The sequence below is a fragment of the Propithecus coquereli genome, unplaced genomic scaffold, assembly GCF_000956105.1.
Source record: "Propithecus coquereli isolate 6110/MARCELLA unplaced genomic scaffold, Pcoq_1.0 Scaffold125, whole genome shotgun sequence".
Lineage (NCBI taxonomy): Eukaryota > Metazoa > Chordata > Mammalia > Primates > Indriidae > Propithecus > Propithecus coquereli.
The window spans coordinates 7,525,682-7,549,978 of NW_012136636.1; the positions used below are offsets into that span (position 1 = coordinate 7,525,682).

At 42.7% G+C, this 24,297-nt stretch overlaps 1 protein-coding gene across 4 annotated transcripts in view; it reads left to right on the forward strand.

Annotated features, from left to right (window-relative positions):
• ARHGEF7 (Rho guanine nucleotide exchange factor (GEF) 7) overlaps positions 1-24,297 on the forward strand; it is a 167,555-nt gene that overhangs the window by 28,153 nt on the left and 115,105 nt on the right. The window contains exon 1 of one of the 4 annotated variants that reach the window (XM_012637954.1): positions 3,788-4,061. The exons of 1 other annotated variant lie outside the window; for it this stretch is intronic. Coding sequence is in view for 1 of the 3 variants with exons in the window: in XM_012637953.1 (XP_012493407.1) it covers positions 13,928-13,933 (6 nt within the window). In the remaining 2 variants the exon portion in view is untranslated. Of the gene's footprint in view, positions 1-3,787; positions 4,062-4,406; positions 4,443-13,895; positions 13,934-24,297 lie in introns of those variants that run through there. 2 more of the 4 variants (XM_012637955.1, XM_012637953.1) reach the window with 2 other exon arrangements.

Genomic DNA, 24,297 nt, shown 5'->3' on the forward strand with positions numbered 1-24,297 from the left:
CAGTGCACTGTGGTTTAACCTCTTGACCTTGGCTTGCCCCAGGAAAACCAAAGGAGAGGTTGGTAGAACTTATCCTACAGAAGAGGAAGACATTAGTGAGGGTGGCATGTTGTGTTCTGGAAGATCTACCTTAGGAGTTTGTCTTCTGCAACTTGTTGATGGTGTTGGCAACTTCCCCTCTCAAAATGGCTTGAAAAATTGTTTTAGCCTTGTCTGCCTGGCTTTTCGCCTCAAATCTTTCAGTGTCTCAGAATAAGGGACAAACGTGGTGGAAGTTAGGCGCCTAAATGTGAGGCTGCATTCCAGCACAGGGTCACATTCTTCCATGTCATTGAAGATTTTTTCCAAGGCAGAATTCCATTCTGATATTTTGGCTGCTGTCAGAGGGACAATTCTTGGAGGCCTAGGGTGACTTTCATCACTGTCCTGACTTTCATCACTGACTCTGATGCCATGTTTTGCCATCTCATCCATGTCTTTTTTGGTGGGTTCTACTGCTTTCTCTGCCAAAATTTCCTCCACATCTTCTTCCTTCATGTTATTGAAACCTTCTCCACTTATTTGCTGTGCAATACATATTATGTTGTTGACATTGTTCTTTATATTTTCTGTAACACCGTCAAAGCCTTCAAAATTTTTCACACAGTCTGGCCAAACATTTTCCCAACAGTTATTGATAGTGGCCTGCTTAATGCTGTCCTAGGCTGTGCCAATATAATCAATGACATTGCGTATAGTGATTGATTTCCAGTAGTCTGTCATGGTGGTTTCCTCGTTTGCTTCAAGAGCCTCGAAAGCCTTACTATAAAGCTCCTTTAGGTAGTGTGCCTTGAAAGTTTTTATAATGCCCTGATTGAGGGGTTGGATGAGTGATGTAGTATTTGGGGGCATGAAAAGAACTTCTGTGTTGGGGTGGGCATTTTCAAGTTCTTCATGGCAATGAACTGGGGCATTATCCACAACTAATAAAACCCTGAAGGCAAGGTTTTTGCCCTGGAGATAGCGTTCAACTTCTGGGATGAAGCAGTGGTGGAACCAATCCCAGAATATTTCAGACACCATCCATGCATTTTTGTTCCATCTCCAATGGACTGGCATACAGTTCAGGTTTTTCCCTTTAAGTGCTCGTGGGTTTTGGACTTTGTACACCATTAGGGGTTTGCACTTAAAGTCGCCCTTAGCATTGGTGCACAATAGCAAGGTTGCGTGGTCTTTGAATGCTTTAAAGCCAGTGGCTTTGGAGACCGTTTGCACTACATAGGTTCGTTTGCCAACATTCTTGTAAAACAAGCTAGTCTCATCAGCATTGAAAACCTGCTCTTCAACATAACCCTTTTCATGTATAACACTTAGCAGGTATTTTTTAAATTCTTCTGCAGCCTCCTGATCTGCAGAACCTGCCTCATCTGCAAGTTTAAAATTTTTCATGCTGTATCGCCTTTTGAAACGTGCAAGCCAGCCCGCACTAGCTGAGAAGGGTTTAACATTTTCCTGGCCCTGGGTAACATGACTGTAAATTTCTTTGGCTTTCAGCCTCACAACAATGCTGTCCACTATACTTTTTTTATTGGTTGTCATCTCATGAATCCACAAATTTAGCTGCTTTTCCATCTTTTCCATAGCTTCATCACGCACTGTAGATGTTACCTTAGCACTTTCTGGAGCAGCCTCACGTACAGATCGGCAAATCTCCTCTTCCTTTTTCTGGATGTACCGTATTGTTGATTCATTAACATTGAACTCACGGCCAACAGCACTAAAACTCATGCCTGAACGAAGCTTATCTAACACACGTATTTTCTCTGTAAGACACATCACAGCTTTCTTGTGCTTAGGGATGTTAGACAGCATTTCAGCTCTATGTTTGGGGGCCATTTAAAAGAGTGAAATCACCACTAAAAAGCACAAACATTTGAAAAACATGGCACTAAATAGACTGAGAAAGGACATTTCTTTACAGTATGACTTTATATGGCCTTGTTCAAGCTCCACTGGAAATGTGTAGACAAGGAGATTCAAGTTTTTCAACTCTGTGCACGTGTCCATAAATGAGTGAGAAAGTGCCACAAGTACTGATTTTTGGGTTACACATAAATTTTAGCAGGTAGGTGAGTTCACAAATATAGAATCTATAAATGATGACTGTATTTATAGGGGTCTCTTGCCAAAACAGATAGTGTGAACAGTAAGATTCTCAAGCATAAAAATAAATATTTGAATACAATTCTTTGGGGGAAGTAGAATGGAAATAAGTTAAAGGAGAAAATAATTAATGTCTGACTTGTACATAAACTTCTTAGATTGAGAATGGGTGTATATTTCTATTATATTTAGAGTCTATTGGGCAGATTTTTTAAAAAAATGACATTAACAGTTTAATTTTAAAATGCCATTATCAGAGTATTAGAAATTACATCCTTTGCAACTATTTAAAATTATGAAGAAAAAACTTGGATGGTACATAATTTTTGAAAATTCTTTTAGGGAGAAGAGGAGCAAAATGGACCATGGGGTAGCTTTGGTTTTGCTGTTCCACTGAAAAAACAAATCTGTTTAATTTGGAGAACATATCAGCACTTTTTTTGTAGGAATTTTTCATTTCATCTCTCTTGGCATCTCTGAATACCCTGGTTTTGGTTTGTAATTTTAAAAGATTTGAACACTCTAATATGAAACTACAGTATTCCTTAGAGTGGCTGGATGGAATGTCATGATTTTCCCCTACAGAAGGACAAAAATGCCTTTAATGTCGTCTAATGCCAGAGTTCTAGATGTTTCAGTGTAAATGCCAACACTTAATGTCTTCATATGCAATTAAGAACAGAAATTTTCTTAACCAGTTAAAATGATCCTTAGATTAAAAAACAAAACCATAGAGCTTTTCTGATGTCTCAGGCTTCTCCTTAGATTTTTCTAGTTGTTGGTATTGTTCCTGGTTTCCTTAAACTTTCTTGCAATGGGTGAGGTCCAAACACTTTACGCGTGTACCCAGTGGCCCTCACAATTTTGTGTTGGACCAAAGCACTAGGCAGTCTGCACGCACCTCCCCTCCACTGTTCCGTATGCCAGTTTCTTCTCGGCTGACTTTATTCGCTGTCACGTAACCGTCTATTAATCATTCATGAAGCACATGGCCTGATTCAGGAAAGAAAACATTGCACTTTAATCCCAACATGCATAATTTATGTTGCTTAATTATTTTAAAGTCTTCACATGAGAATAATAACTGCACTCCCCGTGAACTCAGGATAGAAAGAAGAGACACCAGGTTCTCTCCCAACCCTTTTGGGGATGCTCAAGCCGCCAAGGCGGAATTCTCCGGGGCCCCTCTAGGCAGGGCAGTGTCCAACTGGGCGAGGTTGACGACCCGGCGCGGGGAGGCGGGGGCCGCGCGTGGGGGCCGACTGGTGCGTTGTGTCCGCGGGGGCGAAGTCAGGGACTGGGCGCCGGAAGGAGGAGGCCGCGCGGGGCCTGGCCTGGTGGGATGGGTCCGCGGGGCCGAGGTTGAGGCCGACGATTGGGCGGGAGGAAGGGGTGGCCGCGCTTGGGGATCGATCGGGTGGGCTGCCTCCGCGGGGGGCGAGGCCGAGGCCCACGACTGGGCCTGAAGAGGAGGTCACACATGGCCAGTTGGTGGGCTGCATCCGCAGGGTTGAGGACCCAGGGCCGGCCGGAAAAGGCCGCGCAGGTTGGCGGGGCGCGGTCTGATAGCGTCACTTCCGGCGCCGGGCCACTTCCGGGTGCGGGAAGGGGCAGAGTTTGGTGCATCCTGGGAGGAAGGAAAGAGGGTGAGGAGAAGCGGCGGCCAAGCGGCCTGTGCCGGGCACGGCTGGGTTGCTCCGGGCCGCCAGGGGCTGCTCGCCGGGTCGCCCTCCCTTCCTGCTGACGCCGCCCGCCGGGGCCCGCGCTCGGCCTGGTCCGCGGCCTCCCCGCCGCCGGTCCGCGGCGCTCAGCGCTTGTGCTCTGTGTTGCAGGTCTACCCGGAGCCTCGGAGCGAGAGCGAGTGCCTGAGCAACATCCGCGAGTTTCTGCGCGGCTGCGGGGCGTCCCTGCGGCTGGAGGTGAGCGTGGCGGCGGCACCGAAGGCGGGCCCGGGAGTGCGGAGGCGGGCTCGGGGTGGGCACCGGTCTCCGGCCGAGTCGCCTGCCCACTCTGCGCCCGGGTCTGACCGGGCCCGGCCGCTCAGGGGTACGGGGTGTTCGGAGCGGGGCGTTGCAGATTCAGGTAACGGCCCGGAGGAGGCGGCGGGCGGGCCGCCCCAGGGCAGGGAGGAGCCAGTGAGTGGAACCTAAAACATTAGCCTCGCTCCAGTGAGGAAGGGTGCTTTTAGCTTGTGGTGCAGGTGACACACATTTTAATATCCGTTTGGCAGAGGTGTGAACCGAGGCACCTGCTTCAGCCTGGACTCTGCTTTTACAGATTCCCGTAGGACTCGCGTCCAGGTATGGGTCAGTCCTCAGAATCCTCAGTAGGTGATCAGGCAAAGCTGGGCCAAATGGGCCAAAAAACCCTTCTAGCTTCACTCCTTTCTTTCTCTGCTTTTTTTTTACCTCAGACAAGAAATGAGGTCGTTTTAATGGATGTCTAACACTTAATGTTTAGTTTAGAGAATTCATATTACCTGTATTTGGGGTTTGTAAAACATGCTTTTGGGGAACATACCGGGCAGGGTGTCTTCCATTTTGCATAATGTTTTGTCACCTTACTCAGCGTTGTCTTTTCGGATTTTCAGTGGCAGCTCTTTTAAAATGTCTCTCTTTCGTTTTATTTTTTCATTCGTGATTTTTCTTATTCTTAGGGTAGTGCTTTAAATTCAGAAATCTAGCATAGCTTGTCTTGGGAACTGCAGGCTGAAGTGGTTGCAGTTTTGTATTTAAATCTTGCTTTTTATGTTAACATTACCACTCTTAGCTTTAGTTTCCTTATCTGCAAACTGAGACAAGTTATGCCATGCTCCTTGATGACAGTATAGTTGGCCCTCCCTGTGGTATCAGAGGGTTGTGCATCCGTGGATTCACCCAACCTCGAATGGAAAATATTGAGGGAAGGAGAATTCAAAAACCAACAATACAACAATAAAAAATGATACAAATAAAAATACAGTATAACAGCTACATAGCATTTACATTGTATTGGGTATTTATAAGTAATCTAGAGTTGATTTAAAGTATATGGGACTAAGCCATTTATATAAGGAAGTTGAACATCTGGGGTTTTGGTATCCACAGGGATCCTGGAACCAATCCCCCCTGGATACCAAGGGACGACAGTATATGAAAGCATCTTTGGTAGAACCTGTTCTGTTGGCATGACCCAATAGAGGTTTCCCTTCCTGAAGGATAGTCTCTTGCTGTAGGTGTCTTGGGAAAAAACTAGAAGCCATCAAACTGTAAGGGAAGATTATATGGAAAGCTTATTTAATTGAAATTAGACATGTAGGACGGGGTAGAGATTAAATACCACAGTTTTTGTTAACGACTGTAAACATGAAGATATTTATTGTTGGTAGTATTTGATGTCTGTGAGGAAATCATTACAGGTGAATGAAAGTGCTTTGGGAGAGAGTCCAAGAAATTCAGGGCTCTTTAAAGGGGGTGGGGAGAAGACATTGTTTCAGTAAAGAGTAAGGTCTTTCCCTTTGTCGTATCAGCTTTGTCATTATATAATCCAGCTTCCTAATTTGGTTGTAATAATATGCTTTGCTAGTAGCAGTTTTTACTTTTTTTTGGCCTTTGTTGTGGGATTTTATTATCCTCTTTAAACTACTGAGTTTTGCTTATGTTATTACATTTTTGAATCTCAGTTTGCACATTAAGATAATCTGACAACCATAGTGTAAGACTTTTAAAGAAAGTATTGTTTCAAAGAAAGTTGAGTGTTAAACTCATTTTTAGTTTTCCAGCTGATGTTTTATATAGCAACTATTTTTTTTTATAATTTAGTTTATTTGCAGTTGCTCTAGAAGAGTTTGTTCACTAACATATCCGAAGCATCTAGAACAGTGCTTGTCATATAGTAGGCCTTCAGTAAATATTTGTTACTAATTAAATGAGCTTGAAGCTACAGTTGATAGCAAATATGTTTCATTTTAAAGAAGTCAGTTTTGACTTATTTTGTGCTGTAGAGTATATAATTTAAAATAGATGCAAATGTTAGCATTTTTCAAGCTTAGTATAAGTCACATTTTAAACTCCTAATTACCTAGGAGATAAGAAAATTTTAAGAAAATAGCACACGAAAAACCTCGTAAATATTTCAGTCACTGATTTTTAGGAAGTTACCCCGAGAAAGGAACTGTGTATCTAGCTCTGGCTTCTAGCCTTGTCGTCTGTGGTGTGAAGAGACAGGGCTGTGTCCTGAAAGGCTTGCCCTGTGAACCACAGTGCAGCAGTTTCCCAGTGTGTATTTTTTTTTTATTTTTTTTTTTAAGACAGAGTCTTGCTCTATTGCCCGGGCTAGAGTGCCGTGGCGTCAGCCTAGCTCACAGCAACCTCAAACTCCTGGGCTCAAGCGATCCTCCTGCCTCAGCCTCCCAAGTAGCTGGGACTACAGGCATGCGCCACCATGCCTGGCTAATTTTTTCTATATATGTATTTTTAGTTGTCCAGATCATTTCTATTTTTTAGTAGAGACGGGAGTCTCGCTTTCTTGCTCAGGCTGGTCTCGAACTCCTGACCTTGAGTGATCCACCCGCCTCGGCCTCCCAGAGTGCTAGGATTACAGGCGTGAGCCACCTTGCCCAGCCTTCGCAGTGTTTTTTTTTTTTTTGAGACAGAGTCTCACTCTTTTGCCCAGGCTAGAGTGAGTGCCGTGGCGTCAGCCGAGCTCACGGCAACCTTACACTCCTGGGCTCGAGAGATCCTTCTGCCTCAGCCTCCCGAGTAGCTGGGACTACAGGCATGCGCCACCGTGCCCGGCTAATTTTTTCTACATATTTTTAGTTGTCCGATTAATTTCTTTCTATTTTTAGCAGAGACAAGGTCTCGCTCTTGCTCAGGCTGGTTTCGAACTCCTGAGCTCAAACAATCCACCCGCCTTGGCCTCCCAGAGTGCTAGGATTACAGGCGTGAGCCACCGCGCCCGACCGTCTTCCCAGTGTTTTTAAAGAGAATTGCTTAGGGAGTGGGGAAGATAGGACATTGGGTTTTTGAAATTTGTTCTAGCATTTACACATTTCATTTTCACAAAATTCTGAAAGGTGGTTGAATGATAAGAAACATTTTGAAATTATACAAACACGAAACTTAAAACTGATAGCTTAAATTCTAGATTAGCTTTTTCCTTGTACAGTTATAAATGTCAAGGTGCTTTTTTCCGGGGATTAGTTTAGATCGAATTGTGTTTGTAGCAGACTGTTTTTGGTATATATATTTTTTTGTTTACTTCCAGTTTAAACTCCTAAAATTTCTTACAGGAAAAGAGGAACTGAACTTTATAGTTAATGTATCAGTTATTGTAATGCATACACATCTTAATTAGCTATGGAAAATCAGATGTTATCTCCCAAAGTGTTCTAATTATGAAAGGAGTTTTATAAATTTTAAAGGAATATGGTGCAGTTTGCATTTATTGTTAAAATTTTGGGAGCATTGTAGGTTTTAAATTGTAAAACGTTTTTAAATTTGAAAAATTAAAAAAATTTTAAATTTGGACAATTTTGTGTTGGAAAGCAGTGCGTGCACACAACTTAGATGATGACCTCTTCATATTCTTAGAACTTTTTCTTTGCTCTTCAGCATGTGTCTTTTTTGAATCTTTTTTCTATTAGGACAAAAATAAACTGGGCATAGCAATGCTAATTTCCCTCCATTTGTATCTCAAAAACAACCAAAATAATAATTATTCATAACAAGAATAGGAATGATGATGACGATGATGTGTTTAGAATTTCACTTAGGGGGAAGTGACTTAGTGAGGGAAGCCAAGCAAGTGAGAGGACATTTCTTTGCACTTCATCAGATCAAGAATAATTTCTGTTTTCCATTATTTTGCTCTCTTATTTCTGAATTTTAATTTAAGTGTTGCAGCTACTAGGATATGTGTATGTGCACACGCACTTGTGTTTTTTGTTCCTTCAAACTCACGATAAATTAGCTTCTAAGATTTTCCTATCCAATACAGTATTATCTAATTAAGCATCTGACAACTGTTGAAGCAGGCGAAACTAGCAAAAGCAGAGTTTGTGTTCCTAGGAAAAAGTCGTGATACTTCTGGTGTGTTTACCACCTTTTTATTTGAAGATCTAAAATTAAGGATATAGTTGTTTACATGGTACATCATGAAATGAAGCCCAAATTAATAACATGTTTCTGGGATGTTAGCAACAAAATTATTATTTATTATAATATAGCTATGAACTTTGATGTAGTTCTGTTTGAAGGAAAAATGTCTCCTGTTCTCAATATTTAGTTACATTCACAAATATTCAGAAATATATATATATATAATATGTATGGTTTTTGTATGTAAAATTTGAAAAGTTGACAGAAGAGATTAACTTCAGCATTATTATAAACTCAGGTATTTAAGTTTATTGAATTTTCCAGCTACTGTACAGTCTAAATTGTAATTATGAAGTGAGAGCCGTATTTGTCTTGTGCCATTCTCCCTCCCGTAGATACTTTTCATAGTTTCCTAGCATAATCCTCTACCCGGGTGAGATCAGCCATTCTTGAAAGCAAAAGAGGATTCTTATGGATGACCAAAAAAGGATAATCCTGTCTGATAGTATAATATTAATGAGGCTTTTTGCTTAAGAACTGACTGTGCACTCCCATACAATGTTAGCATCATTGCTTTCAAGAGAAAAACAAAACATTTCAGATGAAACTGGATGGACCTGTTCTCATAATTGCCAAGAAGGAATAAAGCCAATCTGTCAAGTGAAAGCAAACCACAACTCCTTTTCTCATAGGCTATTTCTGGAACAGGCATGTTTGACCTGATAGGAAAGGTAATCTAATTCAATTGATCTTCTCAGCTTCTTGGCACATCAGCTAATACTAAAATTATCTGCTGGTTTCAAAATCACTGTTCATTTATTTAACTGTTCTTCTGGAAAAGTGGAAATTGTCCAAAGTCCCAGGTGGTTCAGAGAAGAAATCTGCTCTTTTTCCATCCTCACCCTTGGAAATTTTTGGTTAGCTTTTTGGTCTGTCAGATCAGTAGAGCATGAAATGTAGCCCGGCTGTTCACATAAAGCTTGTCTCACAATCCAGTTTCTTTTTCTTTTCTTTAATGCATATATTTTATTTTTTAACTGACAAGTAGTTGCATAGATTTATGGGACACAAGATAATGTTATGGTACATGAATACATTGTGGAATGATTAAACCAAACTAATGAACATATCTATCACCTCACATACTTATTGTTTCTTTGTGGCGAGAACATTTAAAATCTGTTTTAGTGATTTTGAAATATATGTTACATTATTAACTGTAGTCACCTTCTGTACAGTAGATCACTAAAACTTATTCCTCCTAACTGAAACTCTGTACCCTTTGACTAACATCTTACCTTTCTCTGTCTAGCACCTTGTGACCACCATTCTACTCTCTGCTTCTAGGAGTTCAACTTTTTTAGTTTCCGCATATTAATATAAGTGAGATCATGTGCGATTTATGTTTCTGTGCCTGGCTCATTTCACTTAGCATAATGCCCTTCAGGTTCATCAGTGTTGTTGCAAATGACAGGATTTCCTTTAAGTCTGAATAATATTTTATTGTGTATATAATCCACATTTTGTTTATTCTTTCATCTGTTGATGGACACTTAGGCTGATTCCTTGCCTTGGCTATTGTGTGTAATGCTGCAGTGACTGTGGGAGTGCAGACGTCTCTTCTACATACTGCTTTCAATTCCTTCAGGTAAATACCCAGAAGTGGGATTGCTGGATCATATGGTAGTTCTATTTTTAGTATTTTGAGGAACCTCCATACTGTTTTCCAAGTAATTTACATTCTTACCAACAGTGTACAAGGGTTTATTTTTCTCTGCACCCTCACTAGCACTTGTTACCTTTCATCTTTTTCATAATAGCCATTTTGACGGGTGTGAAATGATATGTCATCATGATTTTAATTTGCTTTTCCCTGATGATTAGTGATGTTGAGCATTTTTTGATCTATCTATTGCCATTTGTATGTTTTTTGACTATCCTTTTTAAATTTGGTTCCTTGTTATTTGAATTTTTTTATATATTTTGGATATTAGCCCCTTATCAGATATCTGGTTTGCAAATATTTTCTTCTAGTTTGTGGGTTGTCTCTTCACTCTGTTGGTTGTTTTCTTTGCCACGCAGGAGCTTTTTAGTTTGATGAAATCTCATTTGTCTTTGCCTTTGTTGCCTGTGCTTTTGGCATCATATCCAAGAAATTGCCAGACCAATGTTGTGGAGCTTTTCCCCTGTTTTCTTCTACTGGTTTATGGTTTCAGGTCTTATGTTTAAATCTTTAGTTCATTTTGAGTTGATTTTTGTATATGGTGTAATGGCCCAGTTTAATTCTTCTGCACGTAGATATCCAGTTTTCCCAGAGCTATTTATTGAAGATCATCCTTTCCCCTTGTCTGTTCTTTGTAAAAAATCAATTGACTGTAAATATGTGAATTTAATTCTCAGCTTTCTATTCTGGTGCATTAGTCTATGTGCCTGCTTTCATGCCAGTTCCATTCTGTTTTGGTTACTGTAGCTTGGTGTAATATATTTTAAAATTGGGTAGCGTGATGCCTCTAGCTTTGCTCTTTTTGCTCAAGATTGCTTTGGCTATTTGGGGGTTTATGTGGTTCCATACATATGAATTTTAGGATTGTTTTTTCTGTTTCTGTGAAGAATGCCATTGGAATTTTGATAGGGATTGCATTTGATCTGTAGATCACTTTGGGTAGTATGGACATTTTAACAATACAGGTTGAGCATTCCAAATTCTTAAATCCAAAATCTGAAATGCCCCCAAATCTGAAACTTTGTGAGTGCCAGCATGACACTCGAAAGAAATGTTCATTGGAACATTTTAGATTTTTGGATTTGGAATGCTCAACCTGTAGGTATAAAGTAAATATTCCAAAATCTGAAATCCAAAACACTTCTGGTCCCAAGCATTTTGGATAAGATATACTCAACCCATATCACTTCCTAAGAATGTATATGTGATGTTGAGTGGCCAAAAGCAGGCCGCTTGTGATGTGGTTGCTGAACGATTAGCTTGGCATACTCACTCTGGTAATTGTGATTTTGATCTTCAGCAAACTTTTCCTGCCTTGACTCTTAGCTGCCTACGAATATGAAGTGTCTGCTTCAGGGAGGTAACGTAGTGTAGTGACCTGAGCCCCTTTGCTGGGTTGCTGTCCCATGCTGCTAACATGTCACTAGCTCTGCCATGTGCACAATGGAAATAATAGTAATACTTGCCCTTTGTATTTGTTGTGAGGTTTCAGTGAGTTAATGTAAAGCACTTGGAGCAGTGTCTTGCAAGTTCGAGGTGCCAAATAGATATTAGCTGTTATTATGGTCGTCATCATTATTCTTTTTTGTAGTTTGAGCCATGTTGTGTATTTTTTTAAATCTTTACTAAGTAATCCATATTCATTATATAAAGTTCAGGAAATAGAGATACAAAGAAAGAAAATGAAAAATTGTATAATGCTAATGCTACTATCTAGAGATAACCACTCTTAAAATTAGTATTTCTTTTTTGGTCTATTTTTTCCCATTGCACATATATAAACATACTTTAAAAATGTCCATGACATCATAGTACGCATAATGTTTTGTAACATGCTTTAACTTGGTATGATGTGACTGTTTTTCCACGTAAAATATTTGTCTGTTACTTTAATAGGTGCCTCTTAGTGGTAAAAATCCCCATTTTTGGTTATAGAGGTGGTTTCTAAGTTTCCACTGTTGTAAACAGTGGACTGTGTGATGGACATTTCTGTATACAGCTCTTCACCCTTGACTGTCTTTGTGGGATGAATTCCCTGATGTGGCACTGCAAGGTCAAAGGTGAGGACTTTAAAGGCTTTGAACACCTACTGCCATACTGTCTCCAGAGAAGTTCTGTCACTTTGCCTTGCCAGTGGCAGTATATGAAAGTAGTCTTTCCCAGTGTGTCTGTGATTGCTTTGTACCTGTTGTATGTAAGGAAGATGTAAGGAAACCTCTCATGGGTAAACATTTTGGCTTTTTTTCTTGTATCTTGCTCAGTGCCCACATTTCTGGGTACACTGCAAACTAAAGTAAATGTGAGTGAGGCACTCAGAATTTCTTGCATTGAACTTTTGAAGAAGGGTATGAAAGAATAGCTGCTAGCATGGAAAATAAAAGTTGAAAACCCCAGAAGTTTGCAGTGCTACCTTCCAGCTGTTGCACAAGTAACCTGGCTAAGCGCTGAGTGGGGCATTCTGGGGCCGCTTCATGTAAGCTGTAGCTCTGGCTATAAGCGCATCTGGAGACTGTTTGCAAAGATGAGAGGCCTGGTTTATCTGTGTGTGAGTGATGAGATTTTCATTTTCTCCCTTTAAAGCTGGGAGAATTCTAAAGGAGTTCGGATGGGCTTTCCAGCATTGTAAATGAGCTGGGTGATTTAGTGAGTTAGAGATTTTGGAAAAGAAATTGCCTTTCCTGTTTGTGAAACGCTCATCTTCCTTGTGTATTTCTGAAGGATAACTTCTTTTATTTATTATGCTGCTTTGTCTAACGTTCAATTCTCTTCTAAATTTTTTAACTGAGTTTTGATTGGCTGTGTTATGATTTTGCCCAAAAGAATATTTAAAAATACTCTTCAAAGAATTAAAACATTAGGAACACTCATACACTGCTGGTGGGACTGCAAACTAGTGCAACTTCTGTGGAAAGTAATATGGAGATACCTCAAAGGAGCTACAGGTAGAATTACCATTTGATCCAGCAATCCCATTTCTGGGCATCTACCCAAAAGAACAAAAAACATTCTATAAAAAAGACATCTGCTCTAGAATGTTTATAGCAGCACAATTCACAATTACAAAGATATGAAAACAACCCAAGTGCTCATCAATACATGAGTGGATTAATAAAATGTGTTATATGTATACCACCCATGGAGTTCTACTCAGCCACAAAAAACGATGGTGATCTAGCACCTCTTGTATTATCCTGGATAGAGCTGGAGCCGATTCTACTAAGTGAAGTATCAAAAGAATGGAAAAACAAGCACCACATGTACTCACCATCAGATTAGTTTTAACTGGTAACACTGAAGTGCACATATAGTAATAACATTCATTGGGTGTCGGGCAGATGGGAGGGGGGCCATACTAGGAATACTCTTGTGCAGTTTGCCTCTTTCTATTAAGAATGTAGCACCTTGCCTGTAGCTGTTATTGTGGTAGACACATATAGGAGCCAGACAGATGCATGAGGCATATTCCAGAATGAAAGGTCCCAAGTGACAGAATGCCAGAACCACTGCTTCCTCAAGGGAAACTTGCACAATACAAGTGAGATGGTGTGTGTGAACACTCTTGGGAAATAGTGGTGTGGAGTTTGGGTAGGGTGACAAGGTGACTATCTAGCTTCAGTAGGGTTCCTTCCTTGGCAGAGTGATCTCTTTCTGATGAGTTCATCTCTTGAGGGTTTGGGCGCCAGGAGTCTGAGGAGGGTCCTTCTCATCGAGGTTCCTTCTCTCATCCAGGTCATAAGGAAACCATTGGGCTGAGATGGCCAGGGTGATGGAGATGGAAGGTGCCAGCCTTCCCTGTGTCTGCCTCTGCGCCTGCTGCGGTCTTATCCACTTGGTCTCTGTGCTGGGTGACAGCTCTGGAGGCCTTATTGGGGTGGGGTTAGAGAGTAGGGGTCCCTTCAGCCACCCAGCAGCTGCTGCCATCCAGGGCTGAGAGAATCCCGCCTCCTGTGGATTTCGTCAGGCTGTTCATGCTGCCTTCGGGATGAACGTGAGTGGAGAATTGACTTTTTTCCCTCCATGTCCTTATGTTCTCAGAATGTCCTAAGAATGGAGGTGGCAAGAAAATTTCAAGTAGAAGACTTAGAATGTTAATAGGGAAATATGAGGGTTTCCATGTAAAGGTAGAGAAAATAAGAATTGTTAAGGTTTAGTCTTGAAAGATAGTGATCAAAAAGGGTATCCTTTATACATTATAAAAATCTGAAGGTTGCCACCAGAAGTTCAGTAAATTCTCCATCCCCACCTCCAGTACCAAATCACAGAATCTCAAAACTTGGGTTTAATCTTTTGAAGCTTGAGAGATGGGAAACTGACCGAAGGAAGTATTAAAAATGTAGAAATGGCATACTTTTGTAGTCCTGATGTGTTAACTCCCAAGAATGTGGTGCCGTGTTGAAACAATAGGTTCCTTAATGACTGAAGTACGGTGAGATGTTTGTGGACGCTGGGGATGTGTGATGATGAAGGGAAGGGAGATGGCGTGGAGCTCCTCCAGTGTGCTTTGGGGCCTGTGCCAGAGACAGTGCAGAGACAACAGCTCACTCTTGAGAATGTGAAGCAGACCTCATCGTTTCTTTTCAAATCGGTAGTTCTGAACTGTGGGAGCTCAGTAATTGGGGAAGGTGGTGTAGGTAAGAATAACGATGATAATAATGGTTAAGACTTGGGATGCTTAACCTTGGGGGTGTGCCAGGCACTGCTGTGTCCATTTACTGTGTACTAATTTATTTAATCCTCACAAAAGTAGCTTCACATTCGAGAAGTGTCATTGTTTGGGAGAGAAGCAAGTCATGTTAGGAGTGACTTTTAGAGGTAGTTACTACCACAGAGGCCCTTTATGGTCCTGGCACTGGTAATGAGTATGATGCTGACGCTACAGGGACTTTGTTTTTGAGATATTATGGGAAGATTTTTTTTTTGAGGAATTCATATTTTGGAGTCATCCTTCTTCTCAATTGTAAAATAATATTTATGCCATTAAGTCAATAAATATTTAATGAGTACTTCCATTTGCACTTCCATTTGCCAGACAACAGTCTAATAGCTGCAGGTAGCTTGGTGAATTGAGGTGGAGGGGGTGGTTCCTGCTCTTACGGAGCTTACGTTCTAGTTGGAGGAAACAGCTAAACAAAGGGATCCATGCATGGACAAATAAAAACATCATGTCTGACAATTGCAAAATGTCTTGGGTGAGGTGAAAGAGTGGATGCTCACTTAGATAGAGTAAGTCAGGGAAGGCCTCTGTGAGGAGGTGACTTTAGGATTTTCTCTCACAACCAACATAATTAAAAGTATTAGTTGGTCTGAGAAAGACCAAACATAGATGTCAACATTGGTTTTCTGTTTACTTGATTGCTTTCCTCCTCTGAACTGGAAGTTCTCTTAGTTTTATGTCTGGCCATAGGGAACCTGGGTGAGAATTGGTCATTTGTTACCTGTGCAATCGATTGCCTTGCACAAGGCTGACAGGATCTTCTGGCCTCAACTTGATGCTGTGCTGTGTGGTAGGGGAAAGCATTCCATGACACATTTAGGCCAGGTCCACCTTCTCAGTAGAGGGTTTGTTGTTGGGAGATGATGGTGTTGGTCACACCGAGGGGCTGGCTGCCGCCTGCCCTTTGTTTTAGTGGCAGTTCCCTGCAAGCCTTGTCTGGCTGCTTCGTGTCTGAGTCAAAGATGGGAAACCTGTTTGTTGGGTAACTGGGGCAAGGAGTTTGATTTGGGAGTTAGTTTATGGTAGAGAAGTGAATACTTGGCCTCGGTCTTTTCTGTTTTAAATATAAAAAACACTGGTAATCTTTAATATTTTAAAACTTTTTATCTTTGTATTGATTGTATGCATAAGAAAAATGCATGCTTATTAAATACACATTATAAAATAGGGAAACTGAGGGTTTTATATGCACTGGATTTTTTTTTAAATTTTTTTTATTTTACCATCTTGAAATTTGTCGAACAAGGGCTTCAACAAAGATGAAATAACTGGCTTTTACCTTAAGCGTAAGTCTACTGATGCACTCTTGTGTGACTTTTGTTCAGGGTCTGTATAACCAGATGGAATTACCTGTGGTATTCACAGTCGCCCCGGTAGGTTTTTGTCAGAACATTTTGTTTGTGATGAGGAGGCTAAGTTATTTTAAACTATGTGGGTTGGTAATGTTTTTAACATGAAGGTGTAAGGTATCTGGGCTTTGGTTTTAGCCAGAGCTAGCTTGGGGAGCTATGTAAGAGTGCAGTGATACAGGCACCTGTGGAGGGGTGGCACAGCTGGGTGGGGCTCTTTGGGGACTCTGAAAGCAAAAACACTAGAAAAAGTGGAAAACATTAAAAATGTCTCATTTTTGATTATAAAAGTACACTTCAATATTGCTACAGATTATATACCTAAATATTCCTTCTCTTCACTCTTTTAATTTGGGAAGTTGGTTCATCGTGTATGTGTTTCAGTTTGCATGTACATTTTTTTAATGATTGAATAAACCATCAGTATGATCTTTAAAATTGGTCTGGTGAATGTTTTTCTAATTGGGAAAGGCTTTTAAAGGTTGATACCAAAAGCCATAGAGGAAGAGATAAGTGAATACAGCTGCTGTGGTCTGAATGTTTGTGTTCCTCCAAAATTCATATATCAAACTCGTAACCTGAAAGGTGACAGTATTAGAAGGTGGGGTCTTTGAGAGGTGATTAGACTCATGAAATGGGGTTAGTGCCCTTGGAAAAGAGACCCCAGAGAGATCCCTCACCCTTCTGCCAGGTGAGGGTATAAGGAGAAGGTGGCTGTCTGTGTGGAAGCAGCCCTCATCAGACGTTGGATTGCTATCACCTTGGTTTTGGGCTTCCAGCCTCCAGAACTGTGAGAAACACATTTCTGTTTATAAGCTACCCAGTTTATGGCATTTTGTTACTAGCAGGCTGAAGGGACTAAGACAGCGGCAAGGAGCATAAGCAAGTGGTGCACTGAGAGAAAAGATATTTATAACCTTGGTGAGGAGCTGATATCCTAAATATATAAATAGCTCTTGCAAATCAATAAGAAATACTACAAAAAAATAAATTCATTTCTATATACGGAAGTACTAATCATTCTTGGGGGGGAGGTCTTCATCGCATAGTCTCTGTGGAAGTGTGGTACTGGAATTGTATATTCTGTTAAAATCCCCCAAAGTCAAGCAATTCTCTAGTTCCTAATTGTGTGGTTGTTCAGTTCTCCCAGGCTACAGGGAAGTTTATTTGACCCCATATCACAGTGTCACCTCCTCTCACTGCACCTGGCCTTGACACTTTTGTGCCTTCAAAGGCACCTCAAGCTATAATAAAATTTGCATTTGAAAATCCAGCCTTTTTTTCTTTGCAATAGATTTGAACCATCATTTGCACACTTACTGAAAGCACTCTGCAGACTGTTAGTGACAGAAAGAGGGTTATGACGGTGTTGCAGATCAGGGTTTGATACACTATTCTGTAAAAAGCCAGATGATGACTGTCTTAGGTGCTGGGGCAGACCTCTTTTGCACCTATTCTACAATTGTCCTGTGACAGTAGCCAGAAATGGTGTATAAAACTAGACATAGCTGTTTTTCAGTTAAACTTTATTTTTTTCATTGATTAATTGACTGAGACAGGGTCTTGTTTTGTTGCTCAGGCTGGTCCTGAACTCCTGGCCTCAAGTGATGCTCCCGCGTCAGCCTTCCAAAGTGCTAGGATTATAGACGTAAGCCACCACATCTGGCCAGTTAAACTTTATTTTATGCTAGTTTTTTCTTCTGATTATGTGAGATATGTATGTATATAGGTTGAGCATCCCAAATCTGAAAATCCAAAACTCAGTACACTTCTGGTCCCAAGCATTTCGGATAAGGGATACTTAATCTGTTTATGGAAATAAAAACTGCAGAAAGATATATGAAAAAAAAAATCACTCCACTTGTGCCATTAATAAGTTAATATATTGGCATATTTCCTTCCAGTAACTTTTAATGCTGCACACTCACACCCACACCTTTTTTCCCTTTGTTTTCACAAAATTGGGGTCAGAGTGCACACAGATCTTGCCAGTTACTTCCCTGGAATGTCTTGAGGTGCATCACATGCTGCCTAGGAACAGAGGGCCAGTCCCAGTGGAGCAGGGCAGCCTGGGTCGGGGTGACCTGCTTGGGTGGTCTGCTTGTCTTCTGGAGAGTGGAACTTGCCTTTTACACTTTGCCCCCTTTTAAAAGCCTCCTGTCACTTTTATATCTTTGTCTTCACAGAGTAGCAGGGTCAGATTGGGAAAATCAAGGAATTTGACAAGTTCTGGGCCTCTGTGTCTCACTGTGGAGGATGCTCCTGCATGCCTCCCTTCATGGCGTCAGTTGGAGACACTATACTGGAGGCTCAGCCCCAGTGCAATCAGAGCTGCTGGGGTCACAGTGTTCCCTGGTGGGGATAGAGCCGGAGAAATTTATCCATGGACTGCTTTCCCAGGAGTTTGGGAATTTGCCAAGTGCATTTGGGGTATGCTCTTGGGGTCCCCTTTCAGCTGGCTTGTGTTTGATTCTGAGGGAGTGTGGGGACCACCTCCTCCCCGCACGTAGGGGAACATCATTTGCTGCCCTGCAGCTTCTCTGACCTTCTGTGCTCTCGGGGAGGCAGCTCCCTCCTTGGCCAGAGCTGGTATCTGTGTCTCCACACGTGGTCCTGGAATGTGGGGGACCAGAGAGTGAGGAGTACCGCATGGGAGGTATGTTGTGTGGGTGCTGTTCAGGTTTTCCAGGCCGTGTAACTGCTTATGGTGGTATGTGCATTGACTGGGTCAAGATTGTGTAGTAAATTTACTTATGATGACTTAATTGTCCAGACAAGTTGGTCTTACTATCACATCTGGTATTAATAATTCATAAGGTAAATTTCCCTACTTTGTCTAACATCCCAACCCCTCCTCTGGAAGATAATGAAGCACCTGAAGTAAATAAGATAGAATCGTAGCTTATTCCAGTATAAAAGGTTTGTTTTAAAAAGGGAATGGTATTTGATGCTGTTTAAAATCTAAGGTAGTATTTTATAGACACTGCTGAAGATATTTTGGGACGCGGATAATAAAAATTGGTTACTATTTTATTTCTCAGAGCTTAGACTATAACATCATTTACTGATTTTCACATTTAACCACACTTTAAAAATGTCGAGCATGTAGTACTGATGAAATTCCTCTGTTGGTGTTCTTGTTTGGTATTAGCATCTCTGTCTCTTCCTGATTCTAGGAAAGGCTTGATTAATCCTTTATGGATGTTCACGAAGATTTTTGCCCTCCAGGGAGGGAGGCCCCATGTGGTCCTGTCATCCCCCACCAGGGTGGGGAGGCTTCACATGGTCCCCTGTCACCTTCTTCCTGCCAGTTTTTCGCTCTTCTTTTCCCTGCCCAGCTCTTGCCCTTGTGTTTTCTGACTCCCGGGTCCTGCGAGGAGCTGGGAGGTGCCCTCATTGTCCAGTGGGAGGGGTGCGGTTCACTTCAGTTCCCCCTAGTGCTTTTGCCAGCTGGTCGTCTCATCTTAGGGTGGACGCCTGTGGTCCACTCTGCCTTGGCTTCGTGAAGCATGGCTTCACCCCACCATGTATCCACATACAAGTCCCAGCCTTTGCCAGCTGGCGGCATCTCTGTGCTGGGGATGATGAACAGAAAGCTCCTGGAAAGTGCCAGTGGGTGTGCAGCAAGGGGCCAGGTGTGCAGGGAGGGGAGCTTGCTGATAGTCATGGGTTGGTTTTGTCCAGCACATGCGCCACTGTGTCTCTGGCAGAATCGAAAGGCTCCGTCTGTTGTATGTGTTTTCAGGGGTCTTGCTCTGTCCTTCCTTGCTTTCGTTCTTTGTTGGGGGCACAGTGCAGTGTGCCTTAGACTCCTTCCTGTTGTAGGCTTGATTGAATTACGTTTCTGTCTCTTACAGGGTAGACCTGCCTTCGTGAGTGTGGCCATTCACCCTTCGCTGCCGTAACTTCTGGTTTGCTTCTCTAGACAGTATTTCTTGGTGGTGAACTGCTTGTTTTTGTTCCTAATAGTTCACTGACATAGCACTAGGGAATTGATGGAATAATTCAGCAGCTGCTTACTGAGTGCCCATAGTGTGTCAGGCACTTTTAGTAGCTTTGGAGATGTGGCGCACAGGCAAGTGGTTGGGAATATGCAGAGAATAAACAAGATAACAGATGGGAGAATTCTTAATGACGGTGGAGCTATGATGAGGACAGTGGTGGGAGGAGGGTAGCCAGGGAATGGGAGAGGTTGGGAGAATGGCAGGTGCCCTTTGAGACCGGAAGCCTGGGAGCAACTCTCTGGGGACCTTTCAGCTAAGCGGTACCCTGGGAAGGCAGGAGCTCCCAGGCAGGATGGCCGGCACACAGGCTTGGAGTGGAGTGCAGCTCGGCATCTCAGGACCAGGCTGCTGGGCCCACATGTTGCCTGAGGGTGGGTCGTGACCTGTCAGCACATCTGCCACTGCTGCCAGTGCCTGTACTGGTGCTTCTCGGTGCCAGGCACTTCCAAGGTGCTTGACATGTGCCACCTCATTGAGCCCTCACATGGCCCTGTGAGGGGGTACTGTCCATGCCTCTTTATGGCTGAGGAAACTGAGGCACAGTGGTCGAGTCCTTGTCGAAGCTGCACAGGTAGTCTATCACCTGCACTGCGCTCTTCTCAGGACTTTGAGCTCCCCTCTGTGGGGACAAACTCGTTCGGATTTTAAGTTCCTGATCTGTTTACACTTAATATGAGTATTGCTGCTGCGTAAAGAATGAGCTGTGGTTGAGCAGTAATGCTTTTTGTTGTAAAGTTGCTGTTTTTGAGGTCCACAGGGCAGTTTCTGTTTCTTGCCACTTCTGTGTGGCACTTCCCTTTCTGATGTTGAAAGGGCTGATCTGGTATGACAGGCCAGGCCCTGGGGTTCATGCTAACTTCCCCCATTGTCTCCTCTTTTCATGCGTGCTGGCACCTTGGGGGTGGCCCGGTATCCTACTACCTGTCATTGCCTGAACACGGCCCTCGGGAGGGTTGTCATCAGGCAGGGGTCTCTACCAGGAGCCTAACTAAGGTGGGCAGGAACCCCGTAATGGGACCTTTCCTCCTTCGTCCCTGAAAGCTCTTGGGCTTTCAGTTCTATTTGTGTGGCACTATTTGAGATGTCCCTAAATAGTATTTGTTAATTTGCTTGTTTTACAAATACGTGGCATGTGTGCTAGGTGCAGTTCTAGTGGCTTCACATGTATTAACTCATTTTAAACCTTATACCAGCTCTTCACTTGGGAAATGGAGACGCTGGAAGACCGCACAGCTAGTGCGTACTGGAGCCGGCTGTGAGCTGTGCTGTGTCCGCTTTGTGGGGACCTTTCTGACACACTTCCAGACTCGGTGCCAGGACCACCCTCCCTCCTGTGTCCACGGGCCTCATCTCTGCTGCCACTGCTTGTTTTTGTTTCTGGCTGGTGTTTTCCGGTGGCCTCCGACTATCTGTGGTACTTGTAGCAGTGCCGTTGTTGTATACCTGTCTCCCTTACCTGATGGTTAGCTCCTTGAGGGCAGGCTTGGTGTTTCCCTGAATAGGCAGTGAGTCGATATTTGTTGAATTGATGAAAACCCATAGAGTGCCCCATCTAGATGGAGGCTGGGGGCGCCTTGTCTAGGCGAGCTGGTGAAGGGACTCAGTATGTCTGCAACAGCCCATGTGTTCTCTCACAGCTTAGCCTTTTCTAACCCCCACCATTCAAAGCTTTATGCACTACTTAAACTTATATGTTTTATTCATTCTTTCAGAGCCTTCAGAAACTGATTCTAGCTGAAATGTAATGAGCAAGTAGCCTTTTTATTTATCTTCATGTCAAGTAGCTTATGTGAGTGCCGGCATTTTGTCACCAGGGTGCAGCTCTTCAATTTGAGAGAGTGGTGCTGCCTGGTCTCTGCTGGCTGTCCTGGGTGGACAGCTGTCGACTGCCCTGGCTCTTGGTTCTTGGCACTGGCTTGCCTTTGGTGGAGCTTGGTGGAAGGCACCTGGGGTCCTGCAGGCTCCATGTCTCTGTTTTTCTGGGAAGATTGTTGAACTTATTTACTACTCTAGAGTTTTTGGGTTGGAAAGGGCCTCCAGTTTGGTTAGGAAATTGTACTTAGTAAATTTTGATAGCTCCAGTACAATAGAAGATGTGAGAAGGCCCCAGAGGGCAGCAGCAGACACAGTGCATACTGTGTGGCCTCTTGCCCTTACCTTCAGTGGCCTGTGTTGGGGCAGTGTGCCCCAAAAATGTCCAGAGCTTGTTCAGATTCCTAAACAGCGTCAGGACTTTTCCTCAGTCCCCACCATGGGGACCTTGAGGAATCCTGGAAGAGTGCCATGTGCATATTGAAGAAACGCATGTGTGCTTTTGTATTGTCATCCTTTTGTTCCTCTGCCCTAGGAGGAGCCCAGATTCTTTCTCCTGTTGCCAACTGGTGATGGCCTGTTAGTAGTTTTAGAAACTGAGCTCAGGCGAGGGTGTCTGACAGAGACGCACCATCAGTGGGTAGGATGTGTGCTGCATGCAGTTGGAGTCCAAGAGCAGGTCTGTGCTCACTGAGAAGGTGAGGAGGTCCCCCCGCCCCGAGTCTGCGCTAGGTCCTCCAGAGCCGTGCAGGTGAGAGTGCAGGTTTCCACGATGCTGCACAGCAGTCACATTGGGCAGTAGGCAGTGCCAGCTTGTCTGGACTTACCCCGCTGACCACACCTGTCTCTGGGAGTGTCTCTGAGAAGGCCTCTCACTGGCCCAAGGCCGTCATTGGCCCAGGGTGGGTAAGGGATACGTTTTTCTGTGTATGAAATATGCACTGTGTTGAATATATTAGGTCACGTGGATTTTTCAACTTGCTATCGAACAAACATGTTCGGTGTTGGCCAAATGGGAAAAACGCTTTATAGAGGGTATATGTTTTTATTTTCCTGTAAGTCCTTGTGAGAAAATTAGATAGTCAGCCATGACCGATGAGTGGGAACAGTGTGTACAGCTTGAACTCGCAGGGAGGTGTGGTCTTGAGAGTCCTGAAGTAGCACACCTGCCTGTTCCCTTGTCCATGGAAAACTCTGCAGTCTCCCAGTGTCTTGCCTTTTGACCGTGTTCCCCTCTTTCACTGCCTGTTTCCCACCTTTACTAGACTTAGGTCTAGTAAAGCAGACTTCTTTGATTATCTGTTAGTCATCACTTTTATATTTTCATTTAAAAATAAGTCAGGAAAATCCCAGATGACCCTGTAGGAAGGGGAAGTCCCCTCCCTCTTTTCCTTTACAGGTACTTGCCCCGAGGCTTTCTCAGTTCCCTGGAGTTCATTTGTGTCTTGGGAACCAGCCAGAGAACAGGTTCCCAGTGAAAATTAAAAAAAAGAAAAAACCTGAGTCCTTTTCAGACCATATTTAGATGTCAAATCTGCATTTAATATGTTTTAAAAAATAACTTCTTATTCAGAAAATGTGTGTCTAACTAAATTTATATTAGTCTGTATTGTGTGTTTTCTCTGATAGTTGAGAGAAACTAACTGGTCCTTCAGTTTAGAAGTGATAATATTAATTCCTACTGCCGTTAATATTTTTCTACTTCATTCTGAGGCGAATGGAATGCTTATTCTCTTGCCTTTTAGGGAAGGCTTTTAGGTTAGATTGGGTAGTATCCACTTGGGTTTCAGAGTGTGGGAGCTTTTTTTAAAAAAAAGAAAAAACAAAAAACAGCCTCCAGAGTCTCCCTGGAGAGTTTCTGATTTAATTAGTTTGGTATTTAACGCTGACCAGCTGGGCCCTTTAAGCTAGGGTTTGGTGAGGAGCATGAGCGGTCAGCTGGGGGCTGCAGAATAGCCCGGAAATCCTGCCAGCTTCAGAAAGGCAGAGAGGAAAGTACATTTTTGTCCAGCCTTCTCCCTGAAAAACTAGGCCAGCCCAGTTGTGCTGAGAGTTTGAGGTAAAATTAGTGTGGCAACAATTGAGGTCTTTAAGAAATGGTGGGGTGCTTGTTTATGGGAAAGGCCTGTGGGTGATGAGTGAAATGCTTTTGTTCTTCTTCTTGAAAGAGAGGCTAGGGGTGATGAGGGGATGCTAGAGAGAGCCTCTCAGTCAGCTCTGCCCTTAATGTTTTTTTAATTTTGAAAGTTTAAAACTAACAGAAAGATTGGAAGACTAGTGTAGTAGTAAACACCTGTGTGCCTTTCTCATACATCACCAGTGCTTTGTGAGTTCAAACACAGCTATTTATATTTTATTTTGCTGACTATTTAAACCACATTGTAGACCTCATGAGCCTTACCTGTGAACACTTCAGCATATATATCTTAAAAGAAAGAATGTTCTCCTACCTAACCATGTGCTGTTATCACAC